At 50.2% G+C, this 25,655-nt stretch overlaps 9 protein-coding genes across 9 annotated transcripts; 3 read left to right on the top strand and 6 right to left on the bottom strand.

The window, feature by feature from the left end:
• Positions 1–158: 158 nt before the first annotated feature.
• On the bottom strand, positions 159–3,564 carry PC9H_004727 (uncharacterized protein; the record flags this gene model as incomplete). The annotated part of the gene is made up of 6 exons (XM_036774309.1): positions 159–1,325; positions 1,387–2,474; positions 2,529–2,570; positions 2,621–2,707; positions 2,759–3,259; positions 3,336–3,564. The coding sequence occupies 6 exons, from the start codon at positions 3,562–3,564 to the stop codon at positions 159–161; spliced, it is 3,114 nt and encodes a 1,037-aa protein (XP_036632811.1).
• Positions 3,565–4,454: 890 nt separating this feature from the next.
• On the bottom strand, positions 4,455–5,923 carry PC9H_004726 (uncharacterized protein; the record flags this gene model as incomplete). The annotated part of the gene is made up of 7 exons (XM_036774308.1): positions 4,455–4,767; positions 4,825–4,956; positions 5,021–5,254; positions 5,325–5,468; positions 5,528–5,614; positions 5,684–5,752; positions 5,823–5,923. 7 exons carry the CDS (start codon positions 5,921–5,923, stop codon positions 4,455–4,457), a joined length of 1,080 nt encoding a protein of 359 aa, XP_036632810.1.
• Positions 5,924–6,472: 549 nt separating this feature from the next.
• On the bottom strand, positions 6,473–8,607 carry PC9H_004725 (uncharacterized protein; the record flags this gene model as incomplete). Its single annotated transcript, XM_036774307.1, has 10 exons — positions 6,473–6,801; positions 6,863–6,981; positions 7,035–7,291; positions 7,346–7,518; positions 7,574–7,685; positions 7,738–7,926; positions 7,984–8,066; positions 8,114–8,255; positions 8,307–8,377; positions 8,442–8,607. 10 exons carry the CDS (start codon positions 8,605–8,607, stop codon positions 6,473–6,475), a joined length of 1,641 nt encoding a protein of 546 aa, XP_036632809.1.
• A 334-nt stretch (positions 8,608–8,941) lies between these two features.
• Positions 8,942–9,775, bottom strand: PC9H_004724 (uncharacterized protein; the record flags this gene model as incomplete). Its single annotated transcript, XM_036774306.1, has 5 exons — positions 8,942–9,075; positions 9,131–9,323; positions 9,376–9,420; positions 9,477–9,646; positions 9,700–9,775. The coding sequence occupies 5 exons, from the start codon at positions 9,773–9,775 to the stop codon at positions 8,942–8,944; spliced, it is 618 nt and encodes a 205-aa protein (XP_036632808.1).
• Positions 9,776–10,046: 271 nt separating this feature from the next.
• Positions 10,047–11,335, top strand: PC9H_004723 (uncharacterized protein; the record flags this gene model as incomplete). Its single annotated transcript, XM_036774305.1, has 9 exons — positions 10,047–10,089; positions 10,162–10,249; positions 10,300–10,391; positions 10,441–10,521; positions 10,581–10,704; positions 10,765–10,831; positions 10,890–11,018; positions 11,069–11,118; positions 11,179–11,335. 9 exons carry the CDS (start codon positions 10,047–10,049, stop codon positions 11,333–11,335), a joined length of 831 nt encoding a protein of 276 aa, XP_036632807.1.
• A 1,316-nt stretch (positions 11,336–12,651) lies between these two features.
• Positions 12,652–13,737, bottom strand: PC9H_004722 (uncharacterized protein; the record flags this gene model as incomplete). The annotated part of the gene is made up of 5 exons (XM_036774304.1): positions 12,652–13,097; positions 13,186–13,412; positions 13,471–13,543; positions 13,595–13,674; positions 13,733–13,737. 5 exons carry the CDS (start codon positions 13,735–13,737, stop codon positions 12,652–12,654), a joined length of 831 nt encoding a protein of 276 aa, XP_036632806.1.
• A 116-nt stretch (positions 13,738–13,853) lies between these two features.
• Positions 13,854–15,903, top strand: PC9H_004721 (uncharacterized protein; the record flags this gene model as incomplete). Its single annotated transcript, XM_036774303.1, has 6 exons — positions 13,854–14,357; positions 14,411–14,526; positions 14,581–14,713; positions 14,769–15,490; positions 15,558–15,750; positions 15,811–15,903. 6 exons carry the CDS (start codon positions 13,854–13,856, stop codon positions 15,901–15,903), a joined length of 1,761 nt encoding a protein of 586 aa, XP_036632805.1.
• Positions 15,904–15,996: 93 nt separating this feature from the next.
• PC9H_004720 (uncharacterized protein) lies at positions 15,997–17,386 on the bottom strand (the record flags this gene model as incomplete). Its single annotated transcript, XM_036774302.1, has 7 exons — positions 15,997–16,054; positions 16,110–16,615; positions 16,673–16,891; positions 16,956–17,078; positions 17,138–17,167; positions 17,224–17,297; positions 17,356–17,386. 7 exons carry the CDS (start codon positions 17,384–17,386, stop codon positions 15,997–15,999), a joined length of 1,041 nt encoding a protein of 346 aa, XP_036632804.1.
• Positions 17,387–20,067: 2,681 nt separating this feature from the next.
• Positions 20,068–22,198, top strand: YNG2 (Histone acetyltransferase complex subunit; the record flags this gene model as incomplete). Its single annotated transcript, XM_036774301.1, has 6 exons — positions 20,068–20,128; positions 20,327–20,398; positions 20,533–21,039; positions 21,149–21,396; positions 21,719–21,760; positions 22,082–22,198. The coding sequence occupies 6 exons, from the start codon at positions 20,068–20,070 to the stop codon at positions 22,196–22,198; spliced, it is 1,047 nt and encodes a 348-aa protein (XP_036632803.1).
• Positions 22,199–25,655: the final 3,457 nt, after the last annotated feature.

Below are 25,655 nucleotides of genomic sequence, written 5' to 3'. Positions count from 1 at the left end.
AACTGTGGATAAGCTGATGAGGCATGACATGTCGTTCATTTCGATACAGACTAAGAAGGAATAATTACTGCGCATAAATTGAAAGCAAGATAGCTAAGCCAAAATGTTTACAAGTCCTGGAACGAAACACCGTATCTATGAAGTGGAGAGATTATAAACTATGCAGTCGCGTTATGTGCGCGAGCGTTGGCTGAATTCTGTCCAAATGAACCCACGTTAGGGGTATTAGGACCTGACGATGGTGCAGAACCCGATGCAAGAGCGTTCAGCCGATGCGGAGATGACTGAGGCTTTCTGATGACCACGAACGACCGCCCTGGTGTCGCCTGCGACGACAAAGGATCCGGGGCGGATTCCTCGTCTGGAGGTGGATGATCCCGCGAGGGGGTGCCATCGCTACTGTGCGGCCGATGGCGACGAAGATGATACCACGGCTTCTTCTTGGGTTGCGCCGTATCTGAGTCTTCGTCGTCATCGTCGTCGATTCGGTTTTTGGACGATGAAGGAACGGTAAGGACCAAGGCGGAAGCGTCCTCAATTATAGCTGTTTGAGACTTCGTGCGGATATGCGAAATTGGTTGCATGGCACCTGGAGGGAGAGCATGATCTTGATATCGGGCGACATTGGACAAAGAAGGAGGTGGCGAATCATCGTCATCAAACACAGGGAGTGCGCTCCCACCAGCAGCGTTCTGCGGAGAGCTCGATGATGGAAATGTATGAGTGGACCCAGACGCCGTGATAGCATATGGGCTATCGATATGGGCTCGTCCGCCACCTACTCTTGAGAACCCAGACGGTTTGTTCACCACGGGCGAGGGTGTATCCCGAAGCGTACTATAGCCCGGCCGAGGGAACGGCTGCCATGCCCCCATGATGTAACCATTTTCGTCGTCGCTATCCTCTTTGTATGGTCGCAGTGCCTGCTCTGGTTTTAGCACAGATGGGGGTTGTCCCGAATGCATGGAACCCTTCCTCGATCCAGTGCCGTCATCATGGGCGCCGAGAACGTTTGGCGGCATGTATGACGACCTTTCTGAAGGTGCACCCTCGGATCGGGCAGATTCAGCGGCTTTGTAGCGGTTTCTTCTAGGGCGGCGGCGGCGGCGTCTGCGAGGTCCACAGCAGCCGAGTAAGCCACATGCACCAAGCAGCCCGCTGTCCACGACGTGAGTACTGCGGTCAAATGGTATACGACCAAATATCCGTATGGTGGCCTCCAAAAGCTTCACCAGCAACATGGCGACCAGCGCGAGATACACCAGAGCGAGGATTACCAAAATACCATAGGAAACCCAAGCACCTGGGCCCCTGCCTATTGAAATCTGTGTAGGGGATACCCGTAAGTATAGATACTCCTGGAGTATCAGAGAATGTATTACGGACCGTTGGCGTGAGAATGACAAGAAGGACAGCAACAACTATTCTTGCGACGCAGAAGAGGAAACTGATTAAACCCATGCTAGCCCCAGTACCCCAAGGTAACCAAATACTAGTCACTAGCGCGGAGACGACTTCGATAACGAGAATGACGATAGCCTGAGCCGTGCCGCTGTTTTGTCCGCATCCGATAGCTACACCGAATGCGATATTGGACGCGAACAACAGACTGGCAAACATTTGTGAGCCGTGCCGGTAGTGGTTGTATAACGGCCCGAGGGAGAGTAGGGTGCGCGTTTCGTCGTACAGTTTGTTGGTAGTGGTCATCGTGACACGCACAACGAGGAAGGCGGGGATGAGAAGCGACAAGAAGGCGAACGAAAGCGCCGCGAGAATGACCGAGGACATTGGGGTTGGTATGTCGGGTCGAGTGTGCCGAAGGGTCATTTGATAACAAGAAAATATAGTGATAGGGAGGTGAAATATGACCAGAACTCTGACCAGATTTCCTTGTAGGACGCTACCGTGGAAGGAATTGATATCCTTGCGAATATGGAAGTGGGACCTCCAAAAGCCCTTCCCACTGGTTGTGGACAGACCGAATCGCGAGGGAGGGCTGAAAAGGCCATTTCCACCGTGGCCAGTGAGCGACTTGTTGTCTTCAAGGTTCTGGCCCGTCATGGGGACTGGGGACGAGGCATCCAGTAGATCTTTGCTGGTGTACCCGGGGCTGCGAGCGCCAGCTAATCTCGGATGTCCAGGACCATGCTTGGCTACCATGCGAACGAAGAACAATGCGATGTAGTCAACTAGCCATACGAAGAAACTTATCACAATAGTCCCGCCAATGATACCGAGGAAGAGCACGAGGCAGATTGAGAAGAGGTCTTGAGGCCTGACACCAACGGAGTACGCGAAAGATTCCATCCCGTGGGAAGCGTTGGTGGGAAGGGTGAATAGAACATTAGGGATTGTGGGGTCGATGTATAGAGGTGAAGAAGGGTCGGAGGTTTGGGCAGCAAATGAAGCGGAGGGATTAAATGGCTGGGTTGAAAGAGGATCCCAGTGCGCGCCAGAGCTTGTTACAGTTATATCTAGGAAGGATTGATTACTGGTGTACCAAATTATTTACTTACAGATACACGCACTATATGTCAAGGTCGACCATGCCGTCTGGGTCAACAGAGGGTCTACAACAGAGTTAGCACATTAATTCAAGCGATTGATTAGATGTACTAACAAACAAATTGAGGCCATTCGACGGCAACCATGGCCAACACGGCACACCACTGGGTATGAAAGAATATGTCACGGAGGGAGGGCGTACCTTCCGCACAAAGTATTAGGAATCGTCAAATGATGCACCGTCGAGACTCACAGAAGCGAAGAAGTGCAGGTGATGTCGCTAACCGCTCCCCGCTGATGGCACTAGCTAGAATGAAGCCCGCACTCTGAGCTCTTGACCAAATGCCCTTGTCTGGCCGTTTCACTCCTCTGTTCCACGCAGACGCAATCCTAGCAATCCCTACGACAAGCCAATACGCCAGCGCAAGCCCTACTGTCATCCAGAATATCGCCACGGCTTCTCCATACGGTGATGATTCTGTGGGCTCCAAAGGTGTAGCCGACACGTCCAAACAGATGAGTTCGTTACTGGATTCGTCTACCGCGCGTAGCCGAGTCGTTAGAGTGGTAAGGTCGCGGTTGTCTCCCCATATCACAGGTGATCCAAACGCAAAGGGTCCTGCGGCAAGAGGGCAATACGACGCATTCTCCGCAGGAAGAGGTTGTGCATTTGGTGGGCGGAGAGGATTACAGAACCAGGTTGCGTTCGAGAACACACCCAATGTCAGAACGGTTGTCGCCGTGAAGAGTGTCGCTGTTTATAACGACAGATAAGTTGTCCGGGCGGGAGCACGAGGACAGCCCTGGTTGAGAAACATGATGTAACTCACATAAACTTGAACTAGATGATCCCACTATTTCTTGGGGGTTTTCGCCAAATATTGTGAGATTTAAGCCTGTTTTCGACTGCCCGTCGATGCCTCGAACGACTTGGCCGTAAACCGTGGACACCGTCAATTTGCGTGCTCCATCGCCCGAAAAGCAATCAGTAAAAGGCAGACTGGCGGGATCTGCTTGGACGACGACCGCCGAGAAAAGGAGGAAAGTAAGGAAGTTCATGAAGAGAGAATGTGACGTTGTCTTCATCTCTGACAGCGACAAAGCCAAGCCGGACGTCGCTGTCGTCGATACACTTGGAGTGTGGGCCGAAAGGAGGATTGATTTTGCCGCACCGCATGGCCAACAGTATCCGCTTAAGCGCCCAAAAGCCAAGCGTTGTGGCCGAACGGCGAAGACATGATTGGCCGCGCACCAGCTCGATGCTCGTTCACTGGTTGGCTCAAGCTTCATGCAACCAGAACTGAAATGACACAGAGAGCTTTTGTGCCAGTTGAATGAACCCCAAGCTTGTTGACAAAGTTGGGAACAGCGTACACTCGGCGTCGGTTGAGCGTCGGCGTGTGCTATCACCGTAGCTTGAACCAGTAATTTCCATTATTGACTCCCTTCTCCGGGATCTGGTCATCGCAAGCTATGAAATACCTAACACGAAAGTGGCCGAACTGTACTAGTCCCCCTTTTCTAACCAGGGGATTCAGTACAGGAGCTGCAAAAGTGATATTTCGACCCATGACTCACATCGTCCACATTCATCTTTAGAATGCTTATTTCAAAGCTCATGGGTGAAAGTGAATGATTGGAGTTCCTGTCGTTAAAGGAGTAAAGTAATCGTCCACGTAAACTGAAGTACTGAAGTCCAAGGTCAGTGTGCATACAAAGAAAGAAAACAAAATTATAACAACAAAACTAGTTGTATCGGTGGTGTACAAAACAACATTGTCCCGAGCAAGTATCAAAGAAATACATATTGTTACACTGTATCATATGTCGTTAGTTTCCTCTGACGCCCAATCGCCGGGCATATTAATGTCTTCGAGATAAAATACGTGAAGAGTATGTCCAGCACACCGTACGGACCAAAAGAAGCTGGACCAAGTAAAACATAGAGACTACTTTCTCATACTAGCCGGCGAGTACGTATCTCGTGGCGGAGGGGGCACTGAGCGCACAGTGACAACAGTCTGCGGGGTGTTGGAAGCGGCGAAGCCGAGAACCATCTTGTTCGACAACGACAGGAAATCGAGGTGTGCACCTAGGCGGAAGCCATCGGATTTCCATACCCGGTGGTAGATGTAGGAATCAGTGAAGGGGAGCGTATAGTGGCCGACGGGGCCAGGTTCGGTGGGGAAAGGCGCTAGTGAACGAACCCAGATACGGATTCTATGCGAAGCACCGGCTGGTGTGGACGTCATGGGTACGGAACTGACCGAGGAATGCTGTGAATAAGGACTATAAGAGAAGAGAAGCGAGGAGACGCACTATATGGTAAACGTTATCCTTCTGGGATCGCAATCTAGTTTCAGCAGAAGATCCTGCACGACCGTAGCACCTACGCCTCCCGCATCATATTCTATGTTGTACGAATACGTCTTGTCAGATTTCTGCTTCCAACTATCGAACCAGCGTCAATCAAACTCGATCATAGACCACGGAATGAAGAGCCTTTAATACGCACGAAACGGTAAATGTGACGGGTGCCTTGCCGACATACGATTGATAGATTTGACTGTTCGCATTTGCTGTCTTGAGGCGCGCAAACGAAGCATCGGCAATAGAGTTAAAGTCGAGATCCTTGCCTACGAACAGTTCATCGTCTGCGAATATTCGGTGACTGATGCTTTGCGTCCGAAGCCATACGCGCAACGACCACAGGGAGCCTACAGGTAAGCTTGATTTACCAGGGAACACACTATCATAAGAGGGAGCCTCGAGGTTAGAACGTGCAGTAACCCAATGCAACGTGTAAAGCCGCAACTCACAAGACGACGAAATCCAGAGTTCTTGGGTCGATAGACAGCCTAAGCTTCGTTGGTTCGCAAATCTGGCGCTCGATCTGATTGATTTTGAGGGAGAGATGGAAGTTGTAGTCGCCCGCTTCAGGTCTTCCATTGACTGGCTCGACACTTTCACACAATGGCGCTTCAGAATCACAGAACTCATTCTTAATTGACATAGAACTTACGAGATTATAAACTGTATGGGCGTCGAACCGGCCACTAGGTTGTAAGTGTATACATATTGTTCAAGACGTGTTGGTAGCCTTCTGACGCTGATGTGCAGTCCGGGCGGCCGCAGTTAGCTATCACTCGGGCTTTGTCATTTTATGATGAATGCCTACCTGAGTGGCTGAGGTGGATCGTCGAAGGGGGACTGCCATCGAAGGCTTGCAGATCTGCTGTTGCTAGTGCTAGTGACATTATCCCGACCAGAAAATCAATTGCCCACGCCAATATACGTGACACGGTGCATCAACGTACCTGCGACTCACTGCTACATCATAATCGGGACAAGCGTCGTCCTCAACGTAGGGATTCATGTCTTCAACTAAGGTCATTAGTTCAGGTTCGTAAGGCCGCATGAAAGAAAGAAGAGAGAGCTAGAAAAACAGAGAGCTAAACGTATACACAAACATGGGAGAGCGCTCGAAACGAGCACAAGGCCGTGTACCAAGGGACTGAGATCACTGACACACTCCAAACGGTAATACAGGCGCCACGCCGCATGTACAAGGATCGCGGACCGTGTCCCAAATCCTTAGAATGGGAATGTTCACTTCCAGAAAACATGTGTACCTGGCTTTGACGCTGTTACAGAGAGATTATCTCGGACAAAGGGTCTCGTCGGCTACTAGCAAAGCAAGACAATGGAATAGAGGGCCCTCTGCATTGAACAACTGTTGGTTGCTGAATGTGACACCATTGGATCCCAGATTAGCAAACGAGGGAAGTAGTTGAAACAGATAGGCCAATATCCGGGGACCCTGTGAGGCAAGTCGGAAACAGGAGAACGGAGTCACTCTATTTTTGTCCCAGATGATCAACCAAATCAGCGAAGACGGAAGTATTGTGTGGATAAGATAATTACAACGACAAATACCAGAGACAATGACAAACCAACCGTTGACTGCCTAATTTCCATCAAGCATTGCTTGTAGCACAGTTTTGACAGCAAGAGCATTCGCTCTCCCTCTCGTAGTTTTCATGACATGACCCACAATTTTGTTGAGGACATTGACATTCCCCGCCTGATAAGCGACAACTTCAGCGGGCATCTGAGAGATGGAGGCCCGACAGATAGCGGTAAGGTCCATGTCTCCCGCAGGGGGTGCTGTACCTGCGCTCGAAACCTGATCTTCAGTCCGAAGAGCGATGAGATCGAGCTTATGAGCAAGTTGTTTGGGTGATTCCTCCGATGGGTTGTGTAGTATGTGTCGAAGCAGGCTCTTGCCGGAAGTACCTAAAATAAGCCAGGGGATGGGTAAGATAGAGCGCGGGTAAAATGTATAAGGACTACGCACGAGTAATGATGTTGCCTTGCACCATATCTATCAATTCAGCGAGCCACGACGAAGGCACACGCTGCGCTGTAAACGTTTCATGACGAGCGGATAGTTGTCCGACTAACTCGTGAATTATCCTTTGCATTTTTTCAGACACTTGTCGCCCACGAGGGAAGATAAATCAGCGTACCAATTCAAAACCACCTTTGGATCGCGAGGTTTCTCCTTCGCTCCTTGGCCATGGTCTTGACAGATGTTCTCGAAGTATCTCACTGCGCCAGCCGAGGAAGGCCCCCCAGTCTCACCATCAAATGGGATGTCCTTCTCTGCATCGAGGGCGAGAAGAATCTCGACGTCCCGTGGATGTAGGGAATACTGCTTCTGAAGACGAGAACGAGTAATGTCAGGTAATTCCGGCATCGTCTCACGTATATTTTGGATTTGTGTCTGAGCGGACGAACCATCAGACCCGACAAATGAACGTGTGGGTATAACACTTACTTCAGTGATATGAAGCGTACCCAGGTTCATATCAGGCATGTAACGATAATCTGGCGCATCCTCTTTGCTTCGTAATTTGAACGTCTCGAACGTCTGTTCGGAAAATCCACGCGTTTCTTGTGGGACGGACGAAGACGAGTCCAAAATGTCTATATGGCGGCGTATCTCGCTAGCTTGTGAAGGTAAGGATACATTAGATACGCAACGGGATATACGAAAAGGGCATACAAAGCGCGGACATCATGAATTTGACACTATTGAGGTTCTTGATCTCACACCGAGTACCTGGAGGCAAACCGGGGCGGTTGACGGACACATTCACATCGCACCTCAGAGAGCCCTTGGAAAGAGGGTTGTCGAGTGTTACCAAAGAACAAGTTCGCTGCACTTACCTGCTCCATATTACCATCGCTTGCCCCGACTGCCCGCAACAAACTTTGTAAAGAACGAACATACAATGCAGCCTCCTCTGGGGACCTCATATCTGGCTCAGAGACGATCTCCATAAGCCCCATGCCGGCTCTGTTGAGGTCTATGAGTGTTTCACGTCTGCGAGGATCGAATATGGACTTGGCAGTATCCTAATATCGTAATCATGAGCTATGCAGATATAATGGAGACAAAGCAGGTTACAGTACTTGCTCTAGCTGGATTTGTTTGATCCTCACAGGAACAGCTGCTTCGGTAGGGAGAACAAGGCGACCTCCTATGGCAAAGGGGGCTTCATCGCCGTCAATTCCATGCTAATGTGACGACGGATAAGCTCACAATAATGCTGTGTGATCTGGTAACCGGCTGGTAAATCGGGGTAGAAATAGTGCTTTCTATCAAAGGTTGAACGCGATTGGATGTTGGAGTTCAGAGCCAAAGCAACGCGAGTAGCAAGTGCAACACATTGCACGTTCAATCTCTATTACTCGGATTAGTGCTTGTACCGGACAACGATGGTTGAGCTACGTACTGGCAGTGTGCCAGGGAACGCGGCGTCGAACGGAGAGACGCAGGTGTTCGGAAGGTTCCCGGTGAGGGGAACTGTTGTTTCTGAGGAGCATAGTTAATGAGGAGCTCCGGGATGCTTGGCGTGAATTGCACACACCAGAGAAAAGCTTGCGACGTGACTTGATTTGGGCGTGAACCTCAATGCCTATTATGATTTGCCATCCTGGCCATCGTTTATCTTCTTGATGGGAACGAACCGAGCTAAAGCACCGTCGAGATGTAGAGAATAGGCCGTGACTGCATGAGCGCAGGCAAAGCACCATGAAAGTTCACTTCTAATGAAGTTGAACGACGGACTTTGGCGCCCATGGAACACATTAGGAGGACAGACCTAGGGGCTAGGAGAGGATTCTTCCTTGACTGTAACGTCGACGACTTGTCTCGAGGCTGATAATAGCTTGAAGGCGGTATGCCGACATATGTACTATCCTGCGATGGCATCAATATGTTCAGTCATATTTAATACATGGTAACAACTTCTAATTTCTTTTCGGACCATTTGAACTGTACACGACAAATACAGTACGTATCTTGTTTTCACAACGATGCCTTTCCTTTTTGCATGCATGCTTTTCGGGCTTCAGTTCGTTATTATTTCTACGCTTGGACCTTGGACGAGAGAAATTCAGACCACTCTTTCTCACCCCATGAGCTGGAAATCTCGTTCGCGACGAGGCCATCCCAAAGCACGGTAGGCGATACATGGATGCCATTCTGCCTAGAGAATTTGACTACGAGATGGCTGTCAGTATCCATCGAATGGCTCGGAATGACGATTCCACCTACTTGTATATTTCAAGTCGTCGGTAACGGCCACGCCGCCATTTGGAGAGGATTTGAGCTTCAGGAGTTCCTCGAATTCTTCAACTTTATTGGCGGGGATAACTTCTGCCGCTAGCTTCGCAAGGCTTGCTCGGATTTGTAGAGGAGTGAGTGTCGAGGTAGGAATATCGAAATATTCGCCTTGACGTTTGAAGAGCTTATAGAATTATCGGACATATGTCTGGGAGCTATATATGGCGCATGCTTACAGCGAGACTGAACGCCCAAAAGTGTTCCGGAGAAACCCGCAGAACCTTCACAAGCTAGTCAGCAACTCGTCGCCACGGAATGTAAGGTCAATTATATTTACAGCCAGCCCAGCCTCATGTGTAAATGTAGACGAGCCGTGCCATGGCTGAACTTGTGGTCGAAAGATCGCTTTCACTTTCCCCTCGTACTTTCCCCCTGGTTGGAAAAGGGGCCTCAGCACGGTCTCAATCGCGCCTGACATTTTTGCGCTGAATGGACAGACATAATCAACTATGTAGCCGCGATAAGTACGCAGATAATCAATCTAAGTCATGGTACTCAACGGAAAATCTCAAGAGTATGTGGCGCTTCGTAGCTGCCGGCAATGACCAGAGGTCTAAGAGTGGGTTGGAGAGCCATCGGGTGCGGCAAGGTTGGGGGAAAAGATGATATGGATGGTTCAGTTGCAGTTGCAACAGACCGCGATAGTAGATGAGTGCGCGCTAAAGGGCATGTCGCAATATGGCGCCGCGCTGAGCAAGCTCGCTATCAGCAACGGCGTTCGCCGTTACTGAACGCGTCAACAACAACAAATAGCTCGGTCACCGAGATATGAACCAGGAGGTAACTTCGATCGCTGCTATCATCTCTATCAGTCAGCTTTCGGCGTTTCGCTTTTCTGACGGCAGCCATGGCCGCCCTCGCTCTTGAATCAGTCGTGAAACTTTCCTCAGGTGCGTGACCCAAGCGGGACCACCCAGTACTACCAGCTTTGAGGGCTCACAAAAACTGTGTTTTAATATTAGGTTATACGATGCCTCTTCTTGGTTTCGGGGTGTACCAGAACTACGACACAAAGGCTTCCGTATTGGAAGCATTTGCAGCAGGATATAGGTACTCATCATCTTGCGTGGGCGTACAATCTGATTGTCATCGCAACTCAGACATATCGATTCCGCTCAAGTATATCGTAATGAAGCTCACGTTGGGGCCGCAGTACATGAATCCTCCCTACCCAGAGAAGAATTATTTATCAGTAAGTCATAGTAAGCCCCTGAATAAGTAAACTGACGCTTGAAGCTTAGCAACCAAGGTTGTAAGCAAGAATCATGGCTATGAAAAGACCCTGTCTGGAGTCGATGAGTCGTTGAAGAAGTTCGGCTTTGGTAAGCTGGATGTTCACAGCCTTCTGTCCGTTCACAGATCTCTCTGGCAAAATTCACAGACTACATCGACCTGTTCCTCATTCACGACCCCTTTTCCGGGAAGGGCCTCCGTTTGGCGACTTGGAAGGCTCTAATTGAAGCCCGAGATGCTGGGAAGATACGAAGCATAGGCGTGTCCAATTTGTACGTGTCATTTAGTATCTAAGTCAGGCATCCTCTTGCTATGTCACACCGTTGCTCCAGCTCCGACAAACATCTAGAAGAGATACGTGACCATGGCCTCGAAATGCCGTCAGTCAACCAAATAGAAGTTCGTCTTTTAAACGCAATTTCATGGCGGGACTCCGATTTACGTGTTTTTTGTGCAGCTACATCCGTTCTGTCAACAGAAACCCATTGTAGAATATTGCCGGAAGCATGCAATTGTCGTACAAGCATATTGCCCGATCCTTCGCGGTAAGATGGACCATGAAGTAATCCAGGAAATCGCAAAGAAGGTAACGGAATCGCTATTCTCAGACATACGTATGGCTAATGTTGTATCTAGCACGCTAGGGATCCGGCTCAAATTCTGATCCGTTGGTCTCTACAACGAGGGTGGGTACCAAAGCATGCATGGACCACTCCATCGGTACTTACAAACCATCTACCGCATAGATTTGTTCCCCTTCCAAAGAGCGCGACTCCTGGGCGCATCCATTCCAACGCACAAGTGTATGATTTTTCCTTAAACGAAGATGACATGAAGGACCTCGACTCGTTGGATCGGGGTGCTGAGGGAGCAATTAGCTGGAACCCCGTTGGCGCTCCATGAATCAGGCATAGTATACCTGAGTATCACTTCTCCTGGTCTGAAGTATGTCGTCAGTGGTCTCTCCCTGTGTTGCTCAGGGTCGCCGTATACTAACAAGATCATTTCACAGACATTCTCAGTCACCAAGTATACTGTGAATACATTTGTCAAATGTCTGAATGACACCCTATGGCGAGTCGTTTTGAAGCCATTTGGCGGAGGAACAGTAAGGCTACTGCAAATACTGACATCTCCACGGACTTGCCGGAGCCGGAGTTAGCTGACAAGGCTACGCCTGTGCACTCACAAAATATCAACTTTGGATGTTTGAACCGTTGGAATGATCTCGAATTATCTCAGCATTATCCTTGGATGTACCGTCACTCTAGAGACATAACTTTGCAATTTTGACATAGCTACTCAACGCGGGAGATTGTAGCACTTGACATCACTACATCAATAGGTATTGTGACCAGGCTCTCACACTGTGTGCCGTATGCTTCTGCCTCTCCAAAGTTTCCACATGCTTAGTTAGCCAATGGAATTCTGTTCAGCCTTCATGATGACACACCGGCGAAACTTTCGCACCTAAAATGCGGTTCTTCACGACATAGACGGACATGTGCTCTTAAATCACGGCCACAATCCCTTACGTGCTTGGACGGACTAGAATCCAAGTAATAGTATTCAGTAGGAACGGCCAAGATCCATTCATATCAATCCTTACTTTATCCTTTTGAAGTGTTGTCATGTAGTTTTCCACAACTTACCAAAGCCCGCATTCTCAGCGTCCGCCGCTGTCTGGTAAGACGCCACTTCTCCCGCTCTGCACACATAGATTGCACAATCTGGAACACTTTCCATTCGATCAACCCGGGGAGCTCAGGATAGCCCCTGGCAAACACCGCTCGAGATAGTGTGTATACAAGATTCAATCTCGCATCGTTCTTCAATGATATCTTTGCTGGGCTTCTCTTTTGCGGCCCCTTGAAACATGAACAACAGTTTTCGAGTGTTTGAATGTATCCACAGCTCCCACCTCTTGCCTACCATGTCCATATTCGATGGACTTCAGATCTATTGATTCGCCACTATTCTCGCCGGTCCGTCACAGGCTCGACGAGCAGGTGTAGCAGTGCTACCTTCGGTAGCCGAGGGACAGTTAACGAGTAGAATTCTCATGCGCGAACTTCTTCCAGATTGTGAGAACGAAGCCATATCGGTTCTTAACGGGTCGCGTGGGACCTACTACATGCAGTGTACGTAGGCAATAACGGCGCAAAGAGTGTTGCGCCGCCGAGAGTATACCTTGTGATGAATTGAAGCAGTGCATGACTTCAACTCCTCTCGCGGTCGCGGTTATCTCTGGCTCTCTCGTCGTATCTGTCACGTCGTCTGGCGGGGGAAGGAGACCGGGGTGGAGTCCTGCGCAATGAGGTATGTCGACCATGCGGGGAGTTACTTCGAGACCTGGGTCTTTTCCTCGACGGCGGGCTCCGAGATCTTTCCCGTCCTTCACGAGGGCGTCCAAGGGAACTCAATAGCGCTTCCACGCCCTTCATTCCATCCGAGGTCTGCTTCCGTGCTTTCTTCTCTTTTTTACGTGCCTTTCTAGCACGCCGTTCCTCCGGTGTCTCGTCTTTGCGTTTGTCTTTGGATTTCTTCTTCTTCGGCTTCTTCAATGCCTTCTCTTCCCTCCACTTCGCAAGGAGGAAGTCACGCATGGGGTCTTCTGGATCTATATCAGGACCGGATTCGGACGAATCGGACGCTGCGGCATCGTCTACGGTGACAAACATACATCAGCCATGAGTTGTAGTTAGAGCATATGCAAGACTTGCCGAGAATGAGCTGTGGCTTCGCATTCAAACTTTGTTCCTCAGCCTCCACCCATTCACCATCGTCTCCCTTGGCTTTCGGTTGTTTGTAGTTCTTCACATGGTCAACACGCAATGTCTTCTCCAGCACTTGGGCCCCATTTAGATTATCAACCGCGAGGACTGTAGATCGCTGGTCTTCGTACATGAGGAATGCAAAGCCTCTCGGTTTACCGGTTTCTTTGTCTCGCGGCATATTCACATCCATGACTTCCCCATACCTTATACATATAAGGTATCAGCGATAGTGGATAGTGGTAGGATATGAAGACGTCTTACTGCGAGAATATTGTTATAACATCCCCTTCCGTGAGTTCAAAGTTGAGACCGCCAATGAAGATGTACGCAGAATCTAGACAAAGTTCAATGAGCTTCGGTGTTCGCGCAGAGTTGGAACTCTCACCTTTGTATTCGTCGTGCCATGATGCGCTGCTCCCGAGCTTCAGCTCAAGTTCATTTATTCGGCTGATCTCTCTGACTACACTTCAGGAATACAACATTCAGAAACTTGAATGGAATGCGTGAATGATGTCTCACCTACTTCATGACTGCTGTGGCTGCTCTCCACAACTTACTGGTCTGCACGTAGAATGACTAGATGAACTTTCTCACGATACTACAGGTCTCAAAATTTTTGGTCTATACAACTCCTTCATCCTACGATGCCATCCTTCTCATTGCCACCGATTAACGACAACCCGGATGGAAGCTGGGGACCTTCATCGTCAAATCTGCCCGAGCAGTTCAAATTTAAGGATATTCCCTATGCGCCATACTCAAAAGCAGACAAACTAGGCCGATTTGCTGATTGGAACGACCCCTCAGCGGACAATCGTCCAGCAGCTGTTGGACTGCCCTCTACTCAAAATACTCGTGGTGGAGGACCTGGTGGCCGACGGAGAGATGGCGCCACAGTCTTTGGAAGCGGCACTGCAAGCGCCTTCGCATACTTCCATGTTGAGGATGAATCCTCCTTCTCACTTGTAGACAATAAAACTGCTGCACCGCGTAGAGGTGGTGGCTTCGCGAGAGGAAGGGGAGGGAACCGAGGGAACGCTACTTGGAGCGGACGCGGCAATCCCAGAGGTGGACGTGGAGGTGCTGGTGGACGAGGGAACTTCAATCAGCGAGGAGGGAGACGGGGAGGCTGGAGGGATTGGGAGAAGGTAATTCTGTTCTTGTTCTTGTGTCGTGCAGATCATTCATACTCGACCCTCAGACTGGTCGCACTCGCGAGTCGTCCGTGGTCATTTCTCCTCAATGGTCGATGCTGGAAGAGATCGAATTCCATCGATTGGCCAAATTGCGTCTCGAAGTCGATGCACCAGAGGATATGTATGTTTCTCGTCCTATTCTTCATTGTTTCTTTCTGACATTTACCGTTTCTAGTGATTCTTACGGCCGTCTGTTCCCCTATGAGAAGTCATACGATCGAATCACCACTAAGACAGAACGCCCCCTGCAGTTAATAGATCGCATCAAATACAACACCACTACTTCTGATGACCCCGTCATACAGCAGGTAAGACTCGGTGCCTTCGATCTTGCTCATATTTGATGAGACACATCCTTCTTAGTTGGCGAGCAAGGGCACTGCGACGGTGTATGCCACGGACGTCATTCTGAGTGTTCTGATGTGCGCACCTCGATCTGTGTATCCCTGGGACATTGTTATTGTTCGTGAGGGAAACAATCTATTCTTCGACAAGCGAGACGGGGGCCCATTCGACACCGTTACTGTGAACGAAAATGCCTCTGATCCACCCCAGGACCCAACACCGCCCAATCCTAATAATCCCACAGAGAAAACAGCGGTCCCAGAGACGCCATCCATCAATTCAGCAACCTCACTGTCTCTGGAAGCAACGTACATTAATCAAAACTTCAGTTTCCAAGCTGTATGCGAGAACCCCCCGCCTCCCGCTGTTGATTTTGCGCATCCGAACCCTTTCTATGGGCCTGATGAGACCGATCCCTTGGCTTCATGTGGATATCGGTACCGCGTATTCGACTTGGGTATCACAGAAGACGAAGACATCAAGATCTGTGTTCGAACCGAAGTCGACGCCTACTCGCCAGGCCAAGGCAATCCGCGTGATGGTCAAGGTCTCGTAACAATCCGTGCCCTCAATGAATTTGATCCCCGTGCACAGGGTGCCGGTGGGGCCCCCGACTGGCGGTCAAAGCTGGATTCCCAGCGAGGTGCCGTCGTTGCCACGGAGATGAAGAATAATAGTTGCAAGCTTGCGAAATGGGCTGTCCAGAGTGTTCTTGCGGGTGCGGACCTCATGAAGATAGGGTATGTTTGGCAGTTCTATTCATTTAGTGGTCTTCTGTTGGTCCTCACTGACAGACGTGCTTGACAGATACATATCGCGTGCGAATCCTCGCGATCCCTCTCGACATGTCATTCTGAGTACAGCCTCTATGCGCCCTACTGATTTCGCTGGTCAATTGGGTGTCTCTCTCGCCAACGGCTGGGGTATCGTTCGCACGGTTACCGACCTGTGCATGAAGATGCCTGAAGGAAAATATGTCCTGGTGAAGGATCCTAACAAGGTAAGCGAGAACTCAATCACTATACTGTCATGATATTTCATATTCATAATTCTTCTCAAGCCTGTTATCCGGTTGTACGCTGTCCCACTTGGCACATTTACTGCAGAAGAAGAGGACGGCGAACCCTCTGAGGACGAAGGAGAGAGCAACTGATCGTGTCCAGACCTACGAGCCCACGCCCCACTGATGAACTTCATGTAGAAATAAATACATGAAACACTGATACGTTACTGGCAGCCCCGAGAATCAGGAAGTCTGCGTCTGAGAACCCAGCAATGTCTCAACAGCTGCTTCTATGTTGGAGCTACAAACCCGAAATCAGAGGAAAGTTGGCAACAAACGATCGGCTGCTAACGTACCTGCGTTGGAGAGCCCCAACAATCACATCCCGGTCAAGATCAGGAAACATGGTAGAGACTTGAACGACCTCTGCATCCGTAGGGACACGGATGCCTGCATTAGCACGATCCGTTCTCCCCGTTAATTCATTGACCCATTCTCGCATCACGGATGGGCCAGTCGTCGCCGCAGCCTCGCTACTAGGTGAGGCACTGTCGCCCGTCGTAGTACCACCTTGCTCCGAGCGTCTTGCTGTCGTCACGACTTCTTCTCGCAAAAGCGTCTCCGCAGAATTGCTAGCCCCGACTACTGGAGTCGTCGCTACACCATCAGGAAGGGCAAGGTTTGACCGTCGCTGGGGACGCGTTGTGCCAATTAGCGGTCGCAGATAGTTCCTGGCGAACAACACCACTTGCGGTGATACACGGTACGCCTTTAGGTTAGCAATGTCCGACCGATATAGTATCCCCGTTAAAACGCCAATGAGGGCTGAAGCTCCAGAGCCTGGGAGGTGGCTTAACGCTAGCTGCAATTTTGTTCAGCCCCGTTAGTTGCAATTAAGGTGGTAAGTACGGATGGGTACCTGTAATGCGAGGACATAGGTGAAACTCTTGTTGTTCAATGGTATGCCGAAGATGCGAAATTGATACACAAACGGCACGCTGCGCGAATATTGATAGAGTATGTTGAATACGAGCGCTGAGGGACCGGAGGGGATATAATTAAGGCCAACTCGATGGAACAGAATCAATGCAACGAATTCCAAGATCGTCGATACGAACAGCGACGCAAGGATAAAAGACTGAACGAATGGAGTAGTGTCAATGTCATAAAATTACAGCACAAAACATCAAGGAGTAACTCACTGCAAATTTGATGGAGCCAAAGCGCCGTTCAATGACCACGCCCGTTGAGTAAAGTATCAAGACCGCCAGGAAGAGGTCACTGGAGTTTGAAAACGCGAAGTGATGTAAGCCCAATCGCCAATACTAGCATCGTGTCTGATTCAGGTTTGCAGTGATCCAAATAGCAAATACGAGCGACGTACTTGATGGTGACGAGAAAGGTGGGGCACGAGCTGAAGTTTTCAGTTCTGTGAGCAGCGATTGGTGGGCATGCAGGAGTTCTACCGACCTGGAGATGGAAGTAGTGCTTCACATCGAACAGTCCAACAGTGATTGACGACAGGGCACAGCCCACTATTAGACCTTTAAGTCCCAATGTCCGTCAGTACAGCCATCCTGCTCATACGGATCCTCTGCGCACCTTTGGAAACGGGAGCATGCTCAAATGACATGAGTCCGAGTGTAGTAATGAAGGGCCACAACTGTCGGCCAGCTAACTCAGGAAAGCTAATCCTGGTGGGAAATTACGTAATGGCTTCCGCCAGAAAGATTCGATGCTAACTCAATGAAAGCTATGTCTTCTTCCTCATCGCCGTCGATGTCGCAGCAGCCATCCAAATGGGCTGTATGTCCGTTTCCAGCCTCTTTATCGACCGCACTGAGTCCTGTATAGCTCCTTATCAGTGGGCCACACAGGAGGCGACACTGGCGCTGCACTGGTATGCACATCGTCTGACTGAGCTCCATGCTACTTACGGCACTAATATTCGGAAGTCGGGCGATCCTGGGACTCTGAACTCTGTCTGTCGTACCCGTATACGACGCAGGGGCGCTACCATACAGATGATCTGTCCCCTGTGCGCGTTCACCTAATTGAGCATTGGGGCCCTACCCCGGCGTTAGCAAATGTGGAAAGCATCGTGCTTGTCGTTCCCTCTTGAGCCGACTCTGGTACTCTGGCTACGCGTCCAGATCTTGCGCACTCGGGACTTTCCCAAGCATGTCGCCAATACAATTTCAGTATACTCCGACATACTGCCTTTGGTACGAATTCAAAGCGTACTAAAGGAATGGCAAGAGCGACCCACACAGTCAATTTCAGTAGGGGTGAGCCAATGACTTGCTAGTTCTCCCCAGAAATTTGCAAACCTATCTATTTACCCATTAGCCTACCTCCGAGGATTGGACGAGGTGCACGCCCTGACCTTGGAGAGTCTAGTCAGCTGTCCCATGACGCGTGCCACCCCATGTGCCTACAATCCGTGTCGGCAGACCATATGGGTGCATTACCCCCTCTACAAGCTTCAAGGCGGATAGCGTTATCGTTGACTTTGGGTTTAGCGCGCGGCATGAAGACGCGAAGGGTGGTGGGTGGAGGCCTCTTCATTCCCTCACCGCCCTCGGCAAGTCTTCTAACCCACATGGCTCTGCCCGCTCTACCTGCGCCCATTCTCTCATGCCCCGCCCTCTTTCTGGAAGAAACACGAACCAAGAAACCTAAAAATATGTCATTGCGCTTCCCAGAGCCTAGTATTTTCAACAGGTGCCTCCCCATACGCCAGTGTCATTGTCCGGGCCTTGGAGTATGCTTTGTACATACCGATCGATAGGAACTCACTTCCCGACGGTTACCTCCATATGTCATGCTGCCTCTCAATGGCCTTCTCATGTACTTATCTTGGGCTTTCTCCTCGTCCGCGCGGTCTTGTTCGGCTGGTCTTATGGCAAATGCCTTCCTAATGAATGTACGTTCCTCCAGTCGAGTCGAGTCTTGTTTGTCTAGTTCCACTCCCTTCTGCGCAGCACCATTGGCGTAGCCTCGACGCTAAGTAAGGGCACCGTGCTTAGCTTCTAATTGAATGGCTATACACCCGTAGCTCCCACTCTAATTTTGTCACGTCATGGTTGAACTTTAGGTCCACGAGCTCCTGTGAGGACGGACGAAGCGATATCGACAGAGTCCGCCGATACCCAATATCTATACACGTTTTCCGACGACACCGGTTGACGCAATAGTTCAGAAGCCACCCCTCTTGTTCCTGACTCGAATCTCGTACAACCAACTCTCCCGCCAGTACTCGGGAATAGGACGACTAGCCATCACCAGTTACTCTAATATCACTCGATTCGTTCCACCTCTCGGAGTGCCTTGGGCCGAGTAGAGGCGCTCAGCGCGCCCAGAGTTGGGCCACCCTAACTGGGATTACACCGGCGTATACCCGTTACGCCTATGTTCATTCTCGTCAAGTGGATAACGCTGTTAGGTCACTAGCAACCTTCTCTGGTTTGACCCTTGGTCACACACATCCTGTATTTCCGCTTCGCTAGGGTACTGTGTCATCGTTGGATCTGGACCTGGCGTCCTCGAGCGCAGAAATAACTTCGTCATGAGCTTCTGCTTGGGAGAATGCCATAGAATACGTGATTATGGGCAAGACTGCCATGTCTGGCAATACAGGTGCTAGCAAAAGGGGCACGGGCCGCAGTCACGGGCCATGCCTCCCTTCACGAGTATATGTTCTGTGGCTAATGCTGTCCTGTGACGTTCGCAGAAACGCAATGTGAGTGGTGAAAATTGCACAAGTCCCTCCAGGCCTCAGTAAAGGTTTTACATACATTCCGCATCCACTCGCCAGGGGCTGCGCGAGGGAGAAGTCTCCATATCCCTTCCCGTTTCAGTTAATATGGGCTTTCCCCTACTATCAGACTAACAGGCTTCTGTGGCTTGCAGTAGAAGCTCAGTCATTTGGCGGCGGCGGTATTGAAACAAAATTGGTCATAGTGTGCCTCATGTAGTCCGACTCTGTAATGGGTATGGGCGTGGTCTATCGGAATATGAGGACGATCGGAGGAGACATTTGCAGAGGTTGCCCAGATACGGATGCCTGGTTGGTCAAGAGGCGGTAACAAACGACTGAGATAATTCAGAGGTTAGATAAGATCCAAATCTGGTTATTCAGGGTTGCGTACAGGAAACTTCCGTAACGTGCTTTCGGGGTCCTGCTTCCCCGCATCGAGTACTGGATCTGAGCAACTGTTTACGCGTATTTATCTCAAATGCGCTCACTCGGCCGGCAAATCCGTCAGGTTAGAGTCACCTAGCGTCACGTTTGTGTGACACTCCCACTGCAATATGAGTGTTTCGGTGCAGAACATGGAGGAGGCGGCAGCAATCGCGACAGAATACATTTCAAGTGAGCAATTTTCTGTGTTTTCGCTCGGCGACAAGCCTTCGATCGAGAATGACTTGCTATCGTGACTGCACCCTGCTGCACCCTGCTGCTCATTGTGGCGTCGGGCCCTTCCAAGTGCCTCCCCTTGCATTATTATATATGTTTCATCTCGAGCCGTCCACCTCTTTTTCGACCTTTGTCAAATTATCTCTATCACAGGCATCGACAATCTACCAAATGAAGTCCACCACATCCTTCAAGAGATTCGCCACAAAGATATGCGCTACCAAGGTTAGTTTAGCCCTTGCTTTTTAAAATGACCTGTCTACCTGGTTGCATGGCGACTGGCCTGCAGTACGCTGTCGCAGACCACATGTACCACCCAATATGGCCGCGAATTCAATATTGATTCACATTGTCCGTAGAGATTCAGCAGGAGCTGTCGCGGGATCAAGCTAGGTTCATTCGTCATTCCCTCAGGCATCCGTCGCCATCGGCGAACACGCCTGGCAGCGTGTCTGCTACGTCGCCGACGGTAGATTCACCTGTCGGGCAAACGCCTACCGGTACCAACGGGAGTTCGAGGCTTCTTATCCCATCTAAGGTAGAGGATGCGTACAAGGAACTGAACCAACTCGCGGATGAGAAGATCGCGCTTTCGCAGCGAATTATTGAAGTCCTAGCTCGGTCGAGAGCTAGACTTGACTTCGATCTTGCCAAAGTGCGTGCTCTCCAAGGAGAGAGCGAGATCCCGAACACCAGGTCATACCAACCGTACAGCGGTGCAAGTACTCCTCTACCTATTGTCGACTCTATAACTCTCAGTGCTCCTCCCTCCCTTGGCGAGAATCTCAGAAATTCTTTGCTTGCTCCAGATGTGCTTCCTCTGAGTCCAGCTGCGACCGCTGCCGCGATGGGAAGCGTCCCGAAAAGTAAGCTTTCGCTCAGATACAATTTTTTAAATTCAATTCATCTTGCCTGGTCTGGACTTGGGCATATTTCTCTACCGAAGTGCCACCTGGTACTCATTACCAACTGCAGAGCGTCGGATAACCGTGACCAACTCCATCAAGCTTCCTAGTCCCATCCCACAGGCATCTAGCGTTGGCGCATCATCTGCGTCCTCCAGGTCACGCCTGTCTCGGCAAGCCCATATACCGCGTCCTCCGGATGAGGATGTACTCGAGCTGGACATTGACCCTGACGCCGAGGGGGACGAGGACCTCGAGGCCGACGATGCAGAAGACACTACCATCTATTGTTTCTGTCAAAAGACGGGTGCCGGGGAGGTAAGTCGCCCTCCAGCGTTCCGAGTCTCTAGCCCTGCGTCGCTTCCCTGTCTCGTTTGCTATCTTGCTGTTGCAATGTTGGGATAAAGCAACAAGGCGTATTTGTACCCTTTCTCAGCCCTTTGCGCGTTGGCCTTCTAGCTATGAGTCGCTTGCTTTGTGGCGTGGAAGGTTTTCCCGTTTATCCCCAGCCCTTGCTTTCTAGCGATCACGCGCGTCTTCTTTCGCTTCTCCACCTTGCATTCTTCTTCTCTTCTCTATTTTCCCTCGGCAATTTGGTGCTGACGCTACCTGTTCCACTAAAACTCCACCCATTCTCTAGATGATGATAGGCTGCGACAATCCAAGCTGTTCATACCAATGGGTAAGTTTCATTCGTGGTCTACATTTCCAACTGTCAGTTACCCTCGTCCCTCGTTCAATATTCGTCATGGGCCTAGTTTTGCCCTCCTTATCTTCGCACCGGAGGTTCAGGCCTAAATTCCCCGCACCAATAACGCCGAGATCCTTTCAGCTATATTGTGGCGGTATAATTCTCCCTCCCCAACGCAAATACTTCCATATAGCGGATGATGACATTGCAGTCCATCGGCTTTCCTCGTTTCCTTCTCATCGACTATCTTCATGCGAAAAAACCTTGTACTGATTGGTTTTACTTTTTCCCATCCTTCGCACGGTACGAAAGTTCCATATCTCGTGCGTTGGTGTAAAGCAACCCCTTCCGGACAAATGGTATTGTCCGGAGTGCAAGAGCAAGGGGGCAGGTGCTCCTGGTCGAAAGGGGAGGAAGAAGACGTCGTGAGGAGGAGCTCAGACGTTTACGCTGCCTTTGCCCCTTGCCTCTCCTGCAATTCATAACATACTAAAGCCTTGCGGAACGTTTGCTCCCTTCAGCGTCTAGGTTGTCTTTTTTCGTTGCTGATGTGTACCCCTGTGTCATGGTATCGGTCATCCTGTAACGCGAAGAAGTTCTTCTATGTGGTACACACTCTGCATGAATGCCTTATCTGTTGTCTAGCCCCCACAAAGCGTACCTCTTATGTAAATGAGTTCGAGTTGTGTACATATTGGATTCCATTCATTGTCTTGTGCTGTTCCATGCCGAGGACGCATTTCGGCACTGTCATCGCCTCTGTGACCGGGCTTCTTCACTAGCGTTTAAATCCTTTACCAGGGGCCAACAGCGAGCTGCGGCGTATTGCATTCCGGTGTTAATACCGTTACGAAGAGCATTGTCGTGCACACACGTTCTTAGCTCTTGCATTTCAGCGACAACCCCGGAGATAGGGGCCTTTAGGACTACTTCCATCTTCTTTGGGCCCCAAGCACTTGCTCGCCCCAGCCTTCTCTGGCTTAGATGAAAGAACCTCCTCCACGCACACTTCTCGCAGAAGTTCCGTCTGCGTACATAAGCGACACGCGGGCCCGGAGAAATTGAAAGCAAAATTGACCATCCTCACGGTACTTGGACATCGGAGCTTTCACGCTTTGGGAGGTCATGTATACTTCTTTGACCTCGGAATCGCAAGCACCTGAAAGGCTGATCACGGAAGAGACAGGATCTTGGCGAATTGCATTCCGTTAGCGGCGGTATTTGACAACGAAAGCTTCTAGAGACAAGTATCTGCATATGTGCAGTGTCCATGTATTAACGACACGATGGGCGGTATCGCAGCACCGATGACAGTGCTGCTTCTTCACCGAACTCATAGGCTTTCCACGAGGAGGGTCCCAGGAGTCTGACAGACACCGCTCTATCATCTTCTGGCGGCGAAATGTTAGGTTTCCAGCGCTATTAGAGGCCCTCCGCGCCTCCTCACTCTGGGGAACGGAGAACCGATTTCAAGGAAGATAGACGGTGAGAAGCTTTGCTCTGAAACCGTTCCACTTGGACGCCCGCAGTCCTGGGAGTACCTTATTCAGGCTTCTTCTGAGCGCCCACCCACTCTGAGGAGGAATCCAGTCATAATTTATTGGGCGCACTGCAGTGCCTTTCGATGGTCATCGATCATCAGCTTGTTCTCGGCCAATGACGGCAATGTCACCCTCAGGGTCAGGCTACACAAGAATATCCCTCCCGCGGAGAAGACACTTCGCATTTTGTGCTACGATGCCGTGATAGGAATCAGCTGCAGAATATCCGTTTCACCTCGTCTCAATTACACGATCGCATCATCAAGGTTGCCCGAGTAGTAGGCATAGTTTAGCCAACACCGTCGACATACTAGGTTGCTTCCTCTTAGAGGTCAGTCCAGCACAGCATTGATCACCTTCTATGATGAACTCAACGTATGAACTAACTCAACATCAGTTACATGGATATCAACCTACTCAGAAGCACGCAGCTCCCGTGTCAGTCCACAACACCAGACAACGCCACGCTACATCTACCTCCAGCAAACTTGTGCCAAATGCATCCGAGTTGAGCTTCCAATATCGATAATCTCTAGCCGCCACATATGACACGTACTCCGCTACAACACTGCCGTATCTCTAAAAAATTCCACGCTGGTTCCGATAGCAATTACTCGAATTTCCACTTTCGACCATAAGCACGCATTACTTGCCCACGTCAAACGAGACCTATTCCCAGAGCGTTCAACTCTAAATTATCCGACGGTTCTTGACGTCCGTGTAGTAGTACCCACCGCTGTGGTGAGAAATAATAGGGAGCAGTGGGTGGCAACCCAAGTACGTTTGGCGTTTCAGATTGAACTCCCCCTTTCCCCCTATTCACTAGATACTCAAGTTCCGCACGATGGTGGTTGGTCAGTCTATCTTTGGTCGTTGTTCGTAACAGCACGGGGAAAACTGCCAGACGCCTTGGCTCCCGTAGTACCCAACGTCGAGGCATTGGCAATCTGGCATTGACGTTCGTATTCAATTGGCAGAGACGGAAGCATTCCAAGGCGTCTCTTATGGAGTATCTGCGATTGTATGGGCCCTGTATGGCGAGGCCTCTGTGCCGGGTACGATAGCCCGCGATCTGGATGCCCGACGTCGGTAAACGTGTCTCGCGCGTCGCTAAAAGCAATCGTCGCCGCTCTCCACATGCTCTTTTTACTCCCCCTCCACATGTACCGAGCCATGAAAGGTGCCTGATTGTCTAACTATATCCCTCTACTGCTCTCCCTCCAATCCCGTTGGGCTGTCGCATGCCGCGTCGCCTCTCGGAGACCCGAATTCCTCCAAAGGATTACCAAAGGTGTGGATTCTACCAATGTCAAGCAGCCTAACAACATCCGTGTCTGGCTGTGCATTGAAACGCGCGGGCTCTGCACTTGGATACTACTCAAGCTCAAGCTTAACTTGGAGAGGCGGAGGACTCCTGTGTTTGCCGCCGGTCCATCTACGGGCAGATACGTCCATCGTACAAGTCAAGTACAGTAAGCGGCGACTCATCGAAGAATCAGTTAATTAATTCCGTGCCACACTTGCACAGCGTTTCAGCCTGTTGACACCCGACTCAATAAGCTTTCGGCTTCGATTCTTACTTTCCACCAGGTTATTACGCGCTCGCTCTCCTTTATCCTCCCCGATCGCGGCATTCAACATTCGATGCATGGCAGCACCATGCGAGCGTAATCCATTCACTAGGGGCAATTGACAGTTGCTTCGGTCCAGTTCACACACAGGAGCCGTGGAAAATGGGGGAATATAAGAACACACTCCTGCGGATGTCATATACCATGAAACGTGAAGCTCTGGACATAGCGTTAATTTCAATGATATGTCGATATCGATGCTCAGAGTCAAGAAAGACATCAGAACCTTTCGCTGTAGGCAGTGATTACCGCACGGTATACGGCTGCATCTTATCAATTAATGATTCCCCATTGGCACCACAGCGGAAGATTTGATCCTAGCTGTGATCCAGAGGGTTAATGATCACTTACAAGCATGCCCCAGGAGCCCGAACATGAAACGCCTAGTATATCAATCTCCCATATGCATCCGTAGTTGCCATTTACGGTCTTGATAGCCCACTCCCTCCTCATGAAGTTGCCGTACTACTTCTTCCAGTAAATCATACTAACGCAGCCTCCGCCGGAACGACTCGGATCTGCTGTACTCTGGCTCTCAAGCTTTGAAACGTCCACTCTTCGTCAAGGGGTGGCTCCCAAGGTTATTTGAACAAGGGTTCATGGGGGACTAGCACCTCACAGTAGCGTGGTACCCACGAATAAGCGAGATAGTACAGCTGCGCAGCGCATTTGTAGCCGTCCCAGGTTAATGGGACATACATATTGCGGCTCGGA

This window comes from Pleurotus ostreatus, assembly GCF_014466165.1.
Source record: "Pleurotus ostreatus strain PC9 chromosome Unknown scaffold_3, whole genome shotgun sequence".
In the NCBI taxonomy this organism is placed as follows: Eukaryota; Fungi; Basidiomycota; class Agaricomycetes; order Agaricales; family Pleurotaceae; genus Pleurotus; species Pleurotus ostreatus.
The sequence above is the reverse complement of the archived record's forward strand: the minus strand, read 5'-3'. Positions and strand labels throughout refer to the sequence as shown.